This window comes from Aythya fuligula, chromosome 4 (assembly GCF_009819795.1).
Source record: "Aythya fuligula isolate bAytFul2 chromosome 4, bAytFul2.pri, whole genome shotgun sequence".
Lineage (NCBI taxonomy): Eukaryota > Metazoa > Chordata > Aves > Anseriformes > Anatidae > Aythya > Aythya fuligula.
This window is the reverse complement of record NC_045562.1, coordinates 46,213,510-46,228,314: the sequence shown is the minus strand read 5'-3', so window position 1 is coordinate 46,228,314 and position 14,805 is coordinate 46,213,510. Positions and strand designations below refer to the sequence as shown.

General features: G+C 39.7%; 1 protein-coding gene and 1 long non-coding RNA gene across 4 annotated transcripts in view; one reads left to right on the top strand and one right to left on the bottom strand.

The window, feature by feature from the left end:
* Positions 1–8,032, top strand: part of LOC116488716 — a 32,764-nt gene extending 24,732 nt beyond the window's left edge. For both annotated transcript variants that reach the window (XR_004253217.1, XR_004253216.1), the window contains exon 4: positions 7,953–8,032. This is a non-coding gene — a long non-coding RNA (uncharacterized LOC116488716). The remainder of the gene's footprint in view (positions 1–7,952) is intronic.
* Positions 1–14,805, bottom strand: part of ANTXR2 (ANTXR cell adhesion molecule 2) — a 111,116-nt gene that overhangs the window by 71,884 nt on the left and 24,427 nt on the right. For both annotated transcript variants that reach the window (XM_032186531.1, XM_032186532.1), the window contains 3 exons: positions 10,743–10,803; positions 9,578–9,673; positions 5,406–5,475 (listed from right to left, as the gene is read on the bottom strand). In XM_032186531.1, the coding sequence (XP_032042422.1) occupies positions 5,406–5,475; positions 9,578–9,673; positions 10,743–10,803 (227 nt within the window). The remainder of the gene's footprint in view (positions 1–5,405; positions 5,476–9,577; positions 9,674–10,742; positions 10,804–14,805) is intronic.

The window sequence follows — 14,805 nt, the reverse complement described above, 5'->3', positions numbered from 1 at the left end:
AACTCTTCCAGAATACAACTTTCGCTTCCCTTAAGGCCCTATTGAGAGAGGTTCTCAAAACCATGTCCAACTTCAAGCTTGTGGTTAATTCCCATTGTCCTCAGCCCTGCATGTGATTGACAGCAACAAGTGGAGCAGCTCATTCTGCCTTAAATCTGTAGCTCAGAGATGAAAATTATACCACTGAAATTTGGGACAGCAAGAAAAATTTTGCCTGCATTCAGACTGTCACAGGCTACCAAAAGGGATAAAAATGGAGCTTGTTTAAGCAGTAGCTCAAATGAAAATAGGCTGAGGGCAGGTAATGTGAACTGTCAAGTACAAACAAGCAGACAGCATTACTAGACATCATGGCAAGTCCTGCAGTGGAAAGGAATTGATTTCTCTAAAAGTGAAACAGGAAAACAAGTCATTTGTCTTGTCTAGAGAGAAGTTGAAACTTGCAAAGAGGAAGACATAGATGTAGTAGGTACCTAAGCTAGGTCATGAAACCTGTTAGTGAAAAGGCTGACAGCACTATGTAATGAGATTTTGTTCCCTCATTTTTTTTTATTCTTAAAGGCTAAGGAAAGCATCTGAATTGCAAAGACAGGCTCAAAAGTGAAGGAGTGATAAACCAAAAAAGATGAAAATCTGAAGACCTGAGAAATACCAGTGTAGAAACCACAATGTGCTGCTCCTGCTGAGCTGCCATCCCACTGACAAGGGAGTGCAGAACAAGCCAAGCAGCTGTTCTTCAACAGGAGGAACAAAGGCTGGAATGACACAGGCTCCTCCTGTGAGAAGTCTGGTTAACAGCCAACTGAAAGCATGTTTCAAGGTGGTATTTGCAGCTCAGAAACATAAATCCATGTCCTCAGTCCTAGAGATCCCTTCCCCCTGTGTTTTTGTTCTAGGACAAAATTTCTTAGGTTTTCTTACAGTTGTGAGAGTCTGAGCTATATGATACTCCAATTAACTTCAGACTCTCGTAAGACTTGCTCAATTAAGTTCTATTTTCCCTCTGTGACTCCTTACTGCAAGTCTGGATAGGAAGTACATTTAAAGTTACTGCAAAACTTGTGAACTTGTGTGTTTTTCCAGGAGCTTTTACTACTAGCAATATGTAAGAAACAAACTGATGATCTTTAACAGATTCTCTCATGCACACTTGTATGCTTTGCTTGAAGTGAACTGCACGTTGGAGACTGAAATTCAGTCAGATAACTTGAATCTAGAGGAAGCGAAGAACTGTGGGACACAAGCATGGTATTTTCTTATTCCTACCACAAAAAATAACTGAAGTTCAGTCCTTGCTTCTTAAGCACCATCAGCTGCTCATGTTGGACAGGATGTAGGAAAGGATATACGCAAACTGAAGCCAACATGATTTGAACAGAGGGCAAGTAAGGTTGTTCAAGACATGAATGCAGGCTGTCATTCTCTGCATGTGATCTCATCACAAACTCAAGGCGGCTCTCAGCATGGTCTCACTTGCACTCAGGTTTGTTTGGGTTAGTTCTCTTTATTTGTTACTCCTTAAGTTTACAAGCCCAAAAGCAAATGTACTGCCCACTTCAGATTATATGGTCAAGTGCTACTTCACTGGAAAGGTGTTAACAAATCACTCAATTCAGAGATGGAGGGAGGTGGTGAGATAGTTAAATGAAAGCAATGATCCTGCTTGACCCCATGTCCTCTCTTCTGCTGGTGTCTTGAAACAGGTAAACCTTCTGTATGTGAGTTCAAACAGATTTAGTATGTTTCAAGGTACAAGAAGCTTATGTATCTTGTCAGAGTCAGAAGTAAATGCTCACTTTGCTTTTGTCAGCTAATCTTAAAGCAGATATTTTGTTTGAATTCAAGTGCAAGGATGCATGAAGCTGGTCAGCAACAATGCATGTGCATTCTGAAAAACTCGTCTGAACTTCTCCAAACTATTCTAGGAACGATTATTATTTCTCAGCCTGTTGGTTCATTTTGAAGATGTTTCTTCCTAGCAGAAACCAAGCCTCCATTTTGCATTGTTTATTTGACTATCTGCATGAAAATATTAAACTGGATTTTAGCAGTAAGAGCCAGCTAATCCAAAAGCTCAATGTAATACACCAACAAGAAACTAGTTTAAAGAAAAAAATGAGGTAGTTAACAGGTAGATATGTAAATATATAATACAAAATATTTCACTGAAATGTGTTGTAGTTTAAATACTTGCTTTGTTGCACTAAGAAATATTTGTAAATGTTCAGGAATTAGAATTATCTTGTCCATTATCTTGTCTTGGTTGAGAGGAATAAAAGCTGTCAGTTACTGGAGTTAAGTCTACAAATATATATTTTCAGAGTGTGATCGCCAAGAACTTAGAGCAAAAGGACTAGAACAAAAGCTGTCGTAGTGTAAGAATGTATTCTCAAGCTTTTTGTGTACTGCTACTGCAAAGTAACAGTTACTGTAGAGTAAGGACTTTCTGAAGTACAATGACTACAGAAACCTCTAAAGTAATTTTCATAGAAGAAATGCTCTGATCTAGTTTGATTCCCTTGAAGCTGTGGCAGGACAATGAAGTCCAGCCTTTTCTATAAAGAGGAACTCATTTTCTCAATTGTTCTGCAAGACCCTCAAAATAATAGTGCTCTTCAGTTGTCAGTGCAGGAAAATGGATCCTTTTTGCACACTGGTTTGGTTCTAATATTACAGTTGCCCTCACAATAAGATATTTCTCACTACATGAAGCAAAGCAATTAACCTTCCTTGGGTTTTCATCATCCCATGGCGTACAAGAGATTTCTTCATTCTGTACAGTTTTAACATTTCAATTTTGTATAATGTGTAACTTGCTCATGTAGAACTCACAAGTAATTATTGTCTGCCGACTAGTCAAGGGTCTTGCAGAAGAGATGATTTTGTCAGAGAACAATGTAATTTTGCACCTTGGAAGTGGTACGTCAAGAAGGTATTTTAAGTAGCACAAGCAGCACAGTCATGTTGTAACATAATGTAAAGTTAACACATCAATCTCTTGCATGGTACTATGAAAACAGTTTGAAAAGAAAGCTTAGTTATTAATCTACAGATGGTATTTTGGAGGCTCCTAACTAAACACAGCCAGCAGCTGGAAACCAAGTATAAATACACAATGGCACCAGTCCAGGGACCTTACCTAGTCTACATAGGCTTTTTATTGCATTTGAAAACTGCGAATGAATCACTCTCAAAGTGTCTCAAATGACAAAAATATAACTAAACCCATTATGTGAGTCTTTCCTGTTTACACAGAACCAAAGCTGCAAGTTTAAGAATCACAAAGCTAACTTTGCTTGTGTTGTACTTAACTCCGCTAAAAAGAGCACTAGAAAATGAGCAGACCGGTTGTTGCTACATTAGCAACTAATATTAGCTCCACTACATGAGGAATTACTGGGAGTTATCCAGCAATAGTCTGAGCTGTGCCAATGGAAAGTCAAGAGTTCAAGTATGTACATATCTTTCATAGCTGTCACTCTTCTGCACAGCAAATTGTTTATCTCCGGGCCAAAGCTGTAACTACTTCAAAATAGGATTGTGGATCTGTTTTACATAGCAAGTTTTGAGAAATGGTTTTCTGTGAAGCTGCACAACTTCGTGTGTGGTGTTCATGTGTTCTTATAAACAGTGCTGAGAACAAACATGCTGTGAATAGGTGCTTCATCTAGACTGTAGTTACATTATCAGTTAGTTGTCCATTTCAGTAATGTGTCACAGAACAAGGGAAAGGCAGCATGTAACTTCTATGGTGCTTTAATCTATACAGATAAATATGCCATGCATTTCACATTCATTCGGCAGGACAGGCTGTTTACAGGCTCTCAGACTGTGCTATGCTTTCATTTTACAAAATGGTTTCACTTGAAGCTTCAGGTTTTGGGGTGTTCAGAACTTGGGGCCTAATCTGCTGTTGTAAGGTCATGTAACTCCCTTGGAATACTTAGCATGGAGAGGAGGAGTTCTTAATGTGACTGATTTATATTTTCCTCATGATAAAATTAGGTCTCACAGCTGCACATGGTGCTGATTTATTTTAGCTAAGACAGCAGTTTGCTACAGCTGTTTGTTGTACAACAGGCACACGACAGCTTGCAGCCCAGCTCTATCAAAACCAGTGTAACTGCACAGTGTAATGTAATAGCAAATTGTGCCGCAGGAGTTTGTTAGCACTAAGGTTCAGGTCAACATTTTGCGTGGTTGTGTTAAAGGCAACTTCAGTATCAGGAAAACTTAAGGGAATTAAAAACTCCTCCCACTCCATGCCGATTTCCTGCATTGCTCTAAAACAGTGCACACTCCCCAGAGATGAGCTTTGGCTGCTGCATGGAGACTACAGTGCAGCTCCTCCACAGTGCTTCACCCTGCTTTCTTCCACTGGGGTTATTCACTGAAGCTTTTTCTTCTGCTGCTTCCCAACTTTTCTCCTCCCAGTTGCCATTTAATGCACAAAACAGATGTGCATTTGGGGTTTTGCTATCTGTCTTGCAGCAACTGAGGTTGTTGATTATAGCTTAATTCAGAAAATGAATTACTCAATCTAAGCAATATGTCTAGTTCTTAAATGGCTAAGAACTCTCACAAAAATTGACAATGTAAAGCTGTAGCAAAACTTAAAAATATTAAAAACTCATCCCAAATAATTACTTGATAAGACCTACTTGCAAAACTGAGAAAGTAAACAGCCTTCTCCCTCCCACAGGGCCAAGATCTGACATGCAGTTTTTCACTTGTGATTAGCTTAGAGAACTTTTTTTATTTCATGCTGCTATCTCATAAATCCCAACAATGAAGCTGAAGTGGTTCTAAAAGCCTTGGGCATGTCTGAATTTGAGAGGAGGGGGGAAGAATTAGTTCTCCAAGGGACAGAAGTAATCTGCAGCCATGGCCTGTGACACTTAGAATAAGGCTGGAACTGTGGTTTAGCCACGGTGCTGTTAGGAGATTGCTGCCGTTGTTAAATTAGTGCCTCGTTTTATCATTACATGTTGAGCAGTGGTACACATCTTGACACATAATTTTAATAATAGCTTGTAAGTGTCAGTGATAATGTAATCTGTTTAACAATGAGCCTAAAGATGATCCAGAAGAGAGCGTATTATGCCCTGATAAAGCAGCTAATCTGCATAAAACTTATGACAAGCCAGACCTTTTCAGTGTTGAATAAACTGGCTGAATATTCATTTTTAAGGCACTGTCCAAATTGCTTTGGTCACAGATGACTATTTAAAGCCCATTCTAAAGCTGGCAAATACACCAGGGAAATAACACAAGAATGAAAAAAATACACAAAAACAGTCCTCCATAAAAAGACTGCCTCTAGCTAAAAGCCCACATGATTAACATCAGCAATAATGGGTCCAATGCTAGCAAAACATAGGATGACATTTATTTCAAGTACTTACTGGCCACTTCTGTATAGGATTGGTGCAGGGCACAGCAAAAACTCTGATTCCACCTTTTTGGGTTTTTCATCTGCAAAACAAATCACATGAGATGAATATACTGTGCTGTTTAATTGAGACGGTGATATGTAATGGTGCTATGAAGTCCACACTAGTACCCAGCATACTGCAAAATGGGATGGGTTGTCTGGAACTTGCAAGCTAGGCAAGCCCAAGTTAGGAAGAAAGCTGCTTTTTAACAACTCATACCTTGTGAAGGGCATATTACAAACCCAGAGTTAACTTTAAATCTGAGCCCATGTCATATTACTTGCTTAATATATGTCAGATCATGTCCTTGCAGAGAAATGTTTGCTTAGAATCAAGGCTTTTTTTTTTTTTTTTTTTTTTTTCAGGAGAACATCATTTAGGCTTTCCTTATATTTGAAAGGTGTGTATTGGTTTCTAAGTGAGCTCAATACAGGATTTGAGTTAATGACTGTTCTATCAGTTGAGACTGGAGTGTTTTCTCAAGTGTTTCTCATGCTTTTTGGTGTCTCAGTGCTTGCAAAAGTCATAGACGTTTATTTGTAGAGCAGCGTGTCCAGCAGAACACTCCTTTTCTGTGAAAAGCAGAGGAGAGAAATAAAGTTCCACCCTGCAATTGGGTAGCAGAAGACAGCAGTAAGCTTGGAGGGCATCCAGGAAGTGACCAAGGGGTCAAACAAGAAAAACCTTGTACACAGAGGATACTGTATTTGCGGAAGGGAGCTCTTTTATCTCATGTCTTTGGTAAACTGGGGAAAAGTCTGTTCACGTCCACATGTTGTCCTCCCAACTTCCCCATAGAAGTGTTAATTTCTGTACTGGAGCTGCTCCTGCAAGCACAGACTAGTTCCTGATTTGGCAGGGAGGGGAGATGAATGATCTGTGAGATAAACTTGGAGATGACTCGGTCCTGCACTCAGGGAGAAGGCAGACATACAAGTAGTTCAGGGGCAGCTGAAGGAGGAGCTGTTAGCATAAATGAGCTTTTCTCATGTGCTATAATCTGCACTGACTGCTTGGCCTAGATTTGAGGCTAGTTGTGAGGTGGGGAAGAGGGATTAGCACATTGCCATATGTTTTTGTCTTAATGGTATGTTTCATAGATTATTTTTCTATTCCACAGCTACATTTGGCAGGTTTCCTTTCCAGCATTTGGTAATGGTTCTTTATAAATGCAGAAAGAGAAACATGCCAAATGTATCTTTCAAAACCTGAAGAACTGACAAAAAGGTTGGCTCTGAGGCTGGTCTCAAAGAGGAGCCCAGGCTATCAGTAAGGGGAACTGTCACAGTGTCCTCCGTTACAGGCTCACGGTGAGCACACCGGTTTTTCTGTACAAGAGAACACAACATTGGAACACAAGAACACAACATTTTCCCTTTTCTTGGGAGCACCTCCTTCCTCTCACTAGAGCTCAAAGCCCTTCCAACCCTTCTCATTTAGCCTCTCTCGAGAGGAAACTGCTTGCAGCCCAGCACAGAGCTGCAGAGACAGCTTGCATATCAGAGGAAGGATGGCATCAAACTTCCCTATTACCTCCCTGTACCGTTCAGTAAACATTTGCTGTTGTCCATTGCTGAAGACAAGAAGCTTGGTGGGTTGCAGCAGGCCCTTGGCAAGACCCCATGCAGCAGATTGTGTTTTTATGCTGCAACATATAATAATACATCACTGTGCCATTCCCTTCCCTTTGTGTGCTTTAGCACACCCTTTACTGAAGCCAAGAAAAGGAAAAGCAGCCCAGAGATCTACTTGGAAATTCTCACATCAGATGCTAGCAAGTATTTGGGGGCTTCATCCTGTCCAAGTGTAGCTATTTCTACCATCTCAAAGCAGACACATGCTCTGTACAGCTTTAAATCACTACATGATCAGGGAATCAGAGACACCAAAGTCAGAAAACACTCTTAAAGGTCATTTAAAGAAGGCAATGCGGTTCATGCATTTTTCAGTGACATTTATCTAAGCATTTAAAAGGCTTTCTAGGTAACCTACTCCAGACCTGAGAAATGTTTACAGAGAGAATTGTCCTAATAACTAAGCTAGAGCTGCTGCAGAATTTTAAGCCTGTTGCGTCTTGATCTCTTCTCAGCAGGTTTGGAAAGCCAAGATTACTATTTACTATTACAAAAAATCGTCAACTTTGACCATGCATCCTTGCTGGTAAATGTAAGAAATGCACTTTTTCAGTCCTTCCTTATAGCGTGCGTGTCCTCTTGACTTCTGCCCATCATGCCAGCTTCTGCTGAATGTTCCGCGGTGCATTCACAGCCCACTCTGAACGTGCAGCAGATCAAAATCCGGGTAGCCAGAGGCTGGTTTTGGCACCACAGGCCCTGGTTTGAGTAGCACTACAACCTAGCAATCATTAAGTACTGTAAGCCTGTATGCTGGTAGCAATGCTACTAATTAATTCCAAAACTGTTGTTACAATAGCAGCAACCACTAGCAGGACAGGGGAGGCTTGCATTTGTGATACTTGTGAAAAATAACTACATCCTTCTCTCTTGCATCCTGTAGGTCCCTACCTTCAGCCATACCTTATGGGACTCCTGAAGATCTTGAACATACAAATACCACTATGAACTTAACTATATGGATGTGAGCCTCAAAACACTCATGTGAAGAAGGTATGCGCTATTATTTTCATTGCCCAGATGGATGGACTGGGGTTGTAAAGAGGGGAACTGCTTATAGTAAACAAGTCAGAAGCAAACCAGGAATAGAACTCGGCAACTTCTGATTTGCAAACCAGACACCTAAATGTAAATTTAAGTTGTCGCTATCTTAGTCATGTTACTGATATCTCCCCTATTGACCCTAACTAGTGTAAAATTAACTTTTTTCACCTAGAACTATGCCTGTTTACTCACTTCTCCAAGTAAGAAAGGTACACCAGGATAATAAATACAACTGTACTAATTCAGTCGTGTTTCAAATTCTAGTTCTATAAAGCCAATCCATAAAGCAAGTGTAAATAAACAAGCTACAGCTTAATACAGGGAACAAAGGTGACAATTTCAATTGAAACAAGGGGAATTGAAACAAAAGTATTTATGCTAGTTGCCTTTATCCAAAATCATGCTATTCTTTTTCAAACTGCTTTATAAAATCTTTAACAGGCGAGAGAAATTGGAAGGAAGTATACTGGAAACACAGGTTGAATAGGATAGGAATTCAAGAGAAGCTAATACAAAAATCAGACATTATGTAGGGGAAAAAAGTTTTTTCTACAGGTCCATTTTTTGTAACTTTTCCAGTCTGGCTTGCTTCTAAGACACACTGCTCAGAGCAAGAATTGGATGTAATTCTACTAGCTGTCCCGTTTCTGGATATCAAAAATGGCAGAGGCTTCTCTTAATGGTATTTTTTTCCACCATCATCTCCCTTTTGCTAGTTCAGGGAACAGAGCAGCAGACTAGGACTAATCCAGATCCTGGCCTGACGCTTCCTCTGCCCTGTTGTAAGTTAATGCACTGAGCAACAGAGAACCAATTCGTGAAAATTCTGCCTAAGATGATCTTTTCCACTGAGATTCTCAATAAGATAAGCAAATAGTTCATGTTATGTTTTTGGAGTTCCTCTAACTTCTGAAGCCCTCTGCTCAGAAGAATTTCCCAAAAGACAGTATTTTGACAGAGGAGGAACAAAGGATTACAACATCTGACCAAGGGTGAATGCTAATTAAAACAAACAACACTTTCCCAAAGAAGTGATTCCTAATCATCACAAAGCTACAGGCAAACTGCCTGTAGAAGACACCACGTTCACTTTGAAGAGGAATTCCTTTCTGCATGTCAGGAAGTTTCTATCCAGATAGGGATCTGGCTGCACTGAGCATCATTGCTGGAGAAGAATGCTGCTAAAGAAAGCTAAACAAATGAACTATGTCAAAATGCATGGATGGAGTTATTTCATGTGGTCAAACACTGGTCACAGTTTACAGCTAATGGTCATCAGTAGCAAGTTCAAACCACAGTGTGAGATGTGAACCATCTTGCCTTCTCTTACTAATCCTCAGAGCTTGCCCATTTTTCTTTCATCCATACCTTTCTCTTAAGACTTGAATTAACTGAGGCAATGATGGGGAGAGGGAAATCCATTATGAAGAAATATGAAGGCAGATGATCCTAAACTCTACTTACGGATGGTAGTTCCGTTCACGTGGTAGGTGCAAGTAATGCCATCAGTTCTTCCACCAAGGGTTAAGCCACTTCCTCTAAGAACAACTTGGAACTCCTCTAGAGAGGAAAAAATAAATAGTCAACTGTCTTCAGTATGCTGCAATAAGGACTAAATTTAGAAGGGGAGAATTTCAATACAGCTAGCAATAAATGAAGCTCAGCACAGCAATGGTTCAAACCTAGAATACATTCTTTGACTCCTAGTACCTCGCTTTTCTGTTAAGTCATTACAGGGAAAAATAAAAACAACTGTTCCTGAATCAGTATCAACTGAATTTGAATCTGACTAGCAATAGAACCTGTGTAAATGAATTTCCTGCATCTCGGTTGCATATGATGAAAGCTTCCCATTGAGTATTTAGATAAATAAGGAGTCTGGGCATCTCCTGGGAAGACTCTCCGGATTCTGAGCAGGCCCACTTAAAACGTTCTCTTCTGTCTCTCCTTCTTGGAACTAGTTCTCCAGAAGTTGTGTAAGGGCCATACTATTTGTGTGTTTTGCAGAGGAGGAGGGAAGAGTTTGTTTATTAAGGCCAGTGTTTTCACTGAGATTGATGTTTTTAAAAGACATCAAAACACAGAGATGTTGCAACCACCTTATTTTGTTTGGTTTCAAAGTATGTGTGAAATGTGAAACTAGAAAGAAGACAAGCCCTTACAATTTAGTGTAAGTCTTCTACGTCAATGTTACCTCATGCTGTATCAAAACAGTCAAATGCTTTACTGATCATACTCTACAGATTCAGGGCACTAGAAATATTCTCATGTTTATTTGAACTTAAATTATCAAGATTCCCAGAACTTGTCTCGGTGACCATAGGTAAGAATTTGAGTGTCACAAAATGTATCATTGCTTTGAATACGAGGGTAAGTGCAGAGCATGACTAATGGCACAGCAGGAGATTAAGTCTCTCAAAGTTTATGTACAAACTAAATTATAAGAGCAGGCCTTGGAAGAGAGCTCCTGAAGAGAAAAATGATCCAGAAGAGAAGGATCTGATTTACTTTGAATTCCCTGAGGATTTTTTAGGTAGAGTTGCTTGTTTTCTAGATGATCTGTGGGATTTTCCTTGGAATAAAATACAGGTATGAGTCCTGTAGTAATTTTACAATGATAAAAACTTACCTCCCACACAGACACTGGATGGTTCCAAATATAAAATCTCAGTGCATGATTGCTTCAGTATCTGTTGCAAATAAGGAAAACAGAAATGGGTTTCAGAATGCTATTTCAGTGAGGAATATTTTAAAACAAATGCCTGTACCTAGAAGATGTACATGCACAGCTACAGATTGGATTTGCACGTGCCTGACTTTGTAGGACATTATTGTGAACCATGTAAAACTTCTGCACATTGGCACAGTCAAATCTATGAAGAGTTCATAAGACTTGGATTAGTGTGTTAAACCTGGGATACTCTTCAAAACAATTTCTGGCCTTGAAATTTCTGTCCAGTTCCCTGACTTAATTTTCCATGGAACTCACTCTGGAGGTTTAAGCCAAAAGTTAGTCACAAGGAGCCTGATCCAAAATCCAGCCCAGGCAAAAGTCTTCCAGTAACCTGTGGGTCAAGCCAAGTGCACGTTATTCCAAGTGCTGGCATCTTGCCATATGTAAAGCAGAGCAAGAACGCATGGCTTTCTTGAACTGCATTCTGTGGTGTGAGGATTTTTATTTTACTGCTGTATCATCCAGCCTGCTTTGCTTCTCCAATCAGTCATGGAATATTCTTCCAGAGGGCTGGGACAAAAATGATATTGCTACAGCTAACTTGAGAGATAAAGAGGATGGAATGTAAGGAAAAGGAAGAACTAGACAAATTAGAATGACTTGTACTAAAAAAGGTGGTTGTGGACACTTGGCTTAGTTTCAGCCAAGTCTGCCCCTCTGTAAGCAAATAATAGGAGATTTCTGTTGACTTGGGGAAGAAGTCACTTGAAACTTGTAGGATTTAAAAAAGAAAATGAATAGCTTTGTCTTTTTCTACCCTCGCATAATAATGTGATTTTACCCAATGGTTATGAATTCTTTAACTGTCCTGTTGTATTTAAACAGGTTGTTTGTAGTATGTTATTTTTAGCAGGCATTCTTGTGTAATATTATATGAAATCAAATCATGTGCATAGTATACTGTCCTGTTACCATCCCTTCTGTACTTCCATTTGCCAAAACTGCCTGTTCTGGAGCTGGCCTGTCAGTAAGTGTACCTGTCTTACACTCAGCTCCTTTTTGTCCCTTTAAATGCTACCTTTTTCACTCTCCCCTGGGCTGGTGATTTTTGTTGCTACATACTGAGACCCAGTAGAAACAATAACATGTTTGTCACTGCACATAATCAAAAAGCATGCAGGGTTCCAAGGAAAAAAAAACTGCCTGTCTCACTTAACACTTTCCATATCACCTGTCTCCCCTCAAACTGTTGCACACAAATTATTTTTGTAGTGCTTTCAATGCCCACTTATAAACACAAAGCTGTATCTAAAAATTTTAAAAAGAGACCTTGCAGGCACATACATTTGGATGAGACACAGCAACAGAGATCTTTGGAAAGAATGTAGCTTGAAGTTCAGTGTAAGTCAAGCAGTTTATATTAGCTGAAGATCTCATTCTCTTGCTTCCAAAAAAGGACTTAGCTTTTTGATTGCTATTTCAGTGGAGGGAGAACTGTTCCTTAGTTTATTTTTGGAGAAAAATAATGAAGCATCTTGTGCAAAATAAAGAAGGAATAAAGTATTTTATTCCTTTATTGTAAAAACATGTTCTCTTATTTCTCTGAAGACTGAGTCCCATGAATAGTCCCATTTAAATCAATGAGACTATGGACTTGTTTCAGTATAAATGATTTAGCCCTTGATCTAGCTTGGCTATATGAAGGCCCATAGAATTCACTGGGATTCTTTCACATCGGAGTAGCCCCAGATCCCCAGGAAGAAACTTAAGAGTTCCTATATTGTCCCCCTTTGCTCACTGGTGAATAAGGGCTGCATTATGAATTGCAGTGTAGGGAGGACCTGGAACAAGGACAGATGCTTGAGTCATCTGTCTTTCTGTGGAAAGTAGTATTGTAGCCCCACCATATTTGATAGCAATTTTCTAATACCATTTCCAGATGCAACACAAAGCAGGGAAATAACCTATTTGGACATGCTTAACTCCCTTTGTATTTAGAATAAACAGTGTGTGTGGGGGGGAACTGCAACTGATATATAGTATGGCTTTGAGTTAATTATCAAATTTCATGAACAAAAGGGAAACATAATAGTTCAGGATATAGTCTTCCCACATGGTACCATGCAATTAATATTTCTACATGTAGATGTGCCATTTGTGACAAAACAGGAAATCAGTTGTTCAGTACCGTTCTTAGAAATAAACAGACACTGCTTTTCATCATTTAAACTGTTGTCATTCTCCACATAGCTTGAGACAGCTGTGCTCCCCCAAACACCCTCAATTTCTTGGCAAGGGTATTGACCTAATGCTGTCATTTGCATGCGAACCAAGCTTACACTAGCAAAGCTCTGAAGATACTGAAGTTTGTTTTTCTGAGGTACTCCAAATAGTTCACTACCCTTTGATGCAATACTTCTCCTGATAGTCCATGCTTATTAAAAATATATATTGCTATAGAAATCTGCTTTATCATCTCTGAGAATCTCTCCCAACAAGCAAGCAACCTGAAGAAGCAAATATCAAATGTACGGAGTTGAATCAGGTGGCACCAACCTACAAGTATACAAATAGCTCTTCACTCAGCCTTTACTTTCTGGGTTCTTCCAAATGCTCCCTCAAAGCAAGACTTTATGGAGAACTTAACTTTCAAAGGCAAATCAGAAATAACATTCATGTAAAAGGTCTAATCTTATTAATTTTAACAGCCGTAATGATTTTGAAAGGCTTTGCTCAAAAAAGTAAGGTTTAGCATTTAGCTGTCACAATGGAGAACCCGAGAATATTTCCAAAGATGGCAATCAACACTTGTTCTTAATCATCTTAAAAGGATGTATGGAATCTTGAGGCTTTTTCACTCTTCTTTCTCTGGCTCACACTTCTCTATCTGTTTTAATATTCATTTCTCACTCTTTCCATGCAAGGTGTTCCTTCCAAGCTAGCACAATGCACTCCAATAAAGAAGTTTCTCTTCAGGATGAAGGATGGGAAAGCATTGTAGTCATTTTGTCTTAGATCCATGTTCCGTTACTAAACGTGCTTTTGTGCCCGTAGATTGGGACTGTTCTTTCACCCTTTTTGAGTAGCCTTCTGGAATAATCTTTCAGGAGCTTATGAAGGATACTCAGAAGAGATGAGGACTGTCTAACCTCCCCTGTTCTAGAAATGGGTGCCTTACCAGGCACTTAAAAGAAGAAGCACTGGGCTTGGGCACAGGAGGTGTGGGAGTTAGCACCCAATGCTGAACTGTAGTATTCTTGCCACTTGTGCAGCCAAAGAGGAGGATGAGGTCAGTCTTGACAGTAACAGCTTTTAGTGGAGCTTTCTCCTTTGTGTGTGCTATGGAAGCACATTCAAACAATGGCAGCACACAAACCAAAGCATCTATATAATTTCACAGCCCCCCCTTACATATTAAATGTCAAAACTAACTTTAAACCATCTTGCTGTGGAAAACTGGACTGCAAAGTCAGCAAGATTGAAATGAACTCTTCAAAAGACTGTACTATGCTCCCTCTTCTCTGGTTCAGGACAATCAGGGGGAATGATTTGGCATTGCGAAGTCATCATTTAAAAACTTACTGCCCCCAGGAAAAGTTGAAATAATCACTATATAAGGCCATTCTTGAATAGGATACTTAAGCACCCTGCTGAAGTACAATAAATTCAAATATGACTGTAAACTGCCTTAGTTTAGCAGCAGGCAGAGGAGAGATTTGGAGTTGATGTCATTCATTTCATTTCCAGAGCGCCAAACCAAATATAGGGCTCTGTTCTCCAAAGCTTACAAAGGCTTTCCTTCTAGACACCTCCCTGAGTGCTAGTTGTCCCAGAAACAAGTATTTCCCCACAAAACAAAGTGCAGAATAGAGTTCAGACCTGTTTGTCCTGCCTCCTTACAGCTTCAGAAAGGAATAACTGGAGGAACTACAGAGGGGTCTTGCAAGTCTGAGGCAAAACCATGCTATGCAGAATTGGTTACAGCTGGGAATACCCAGGGACTTACGAAATGGAGAGG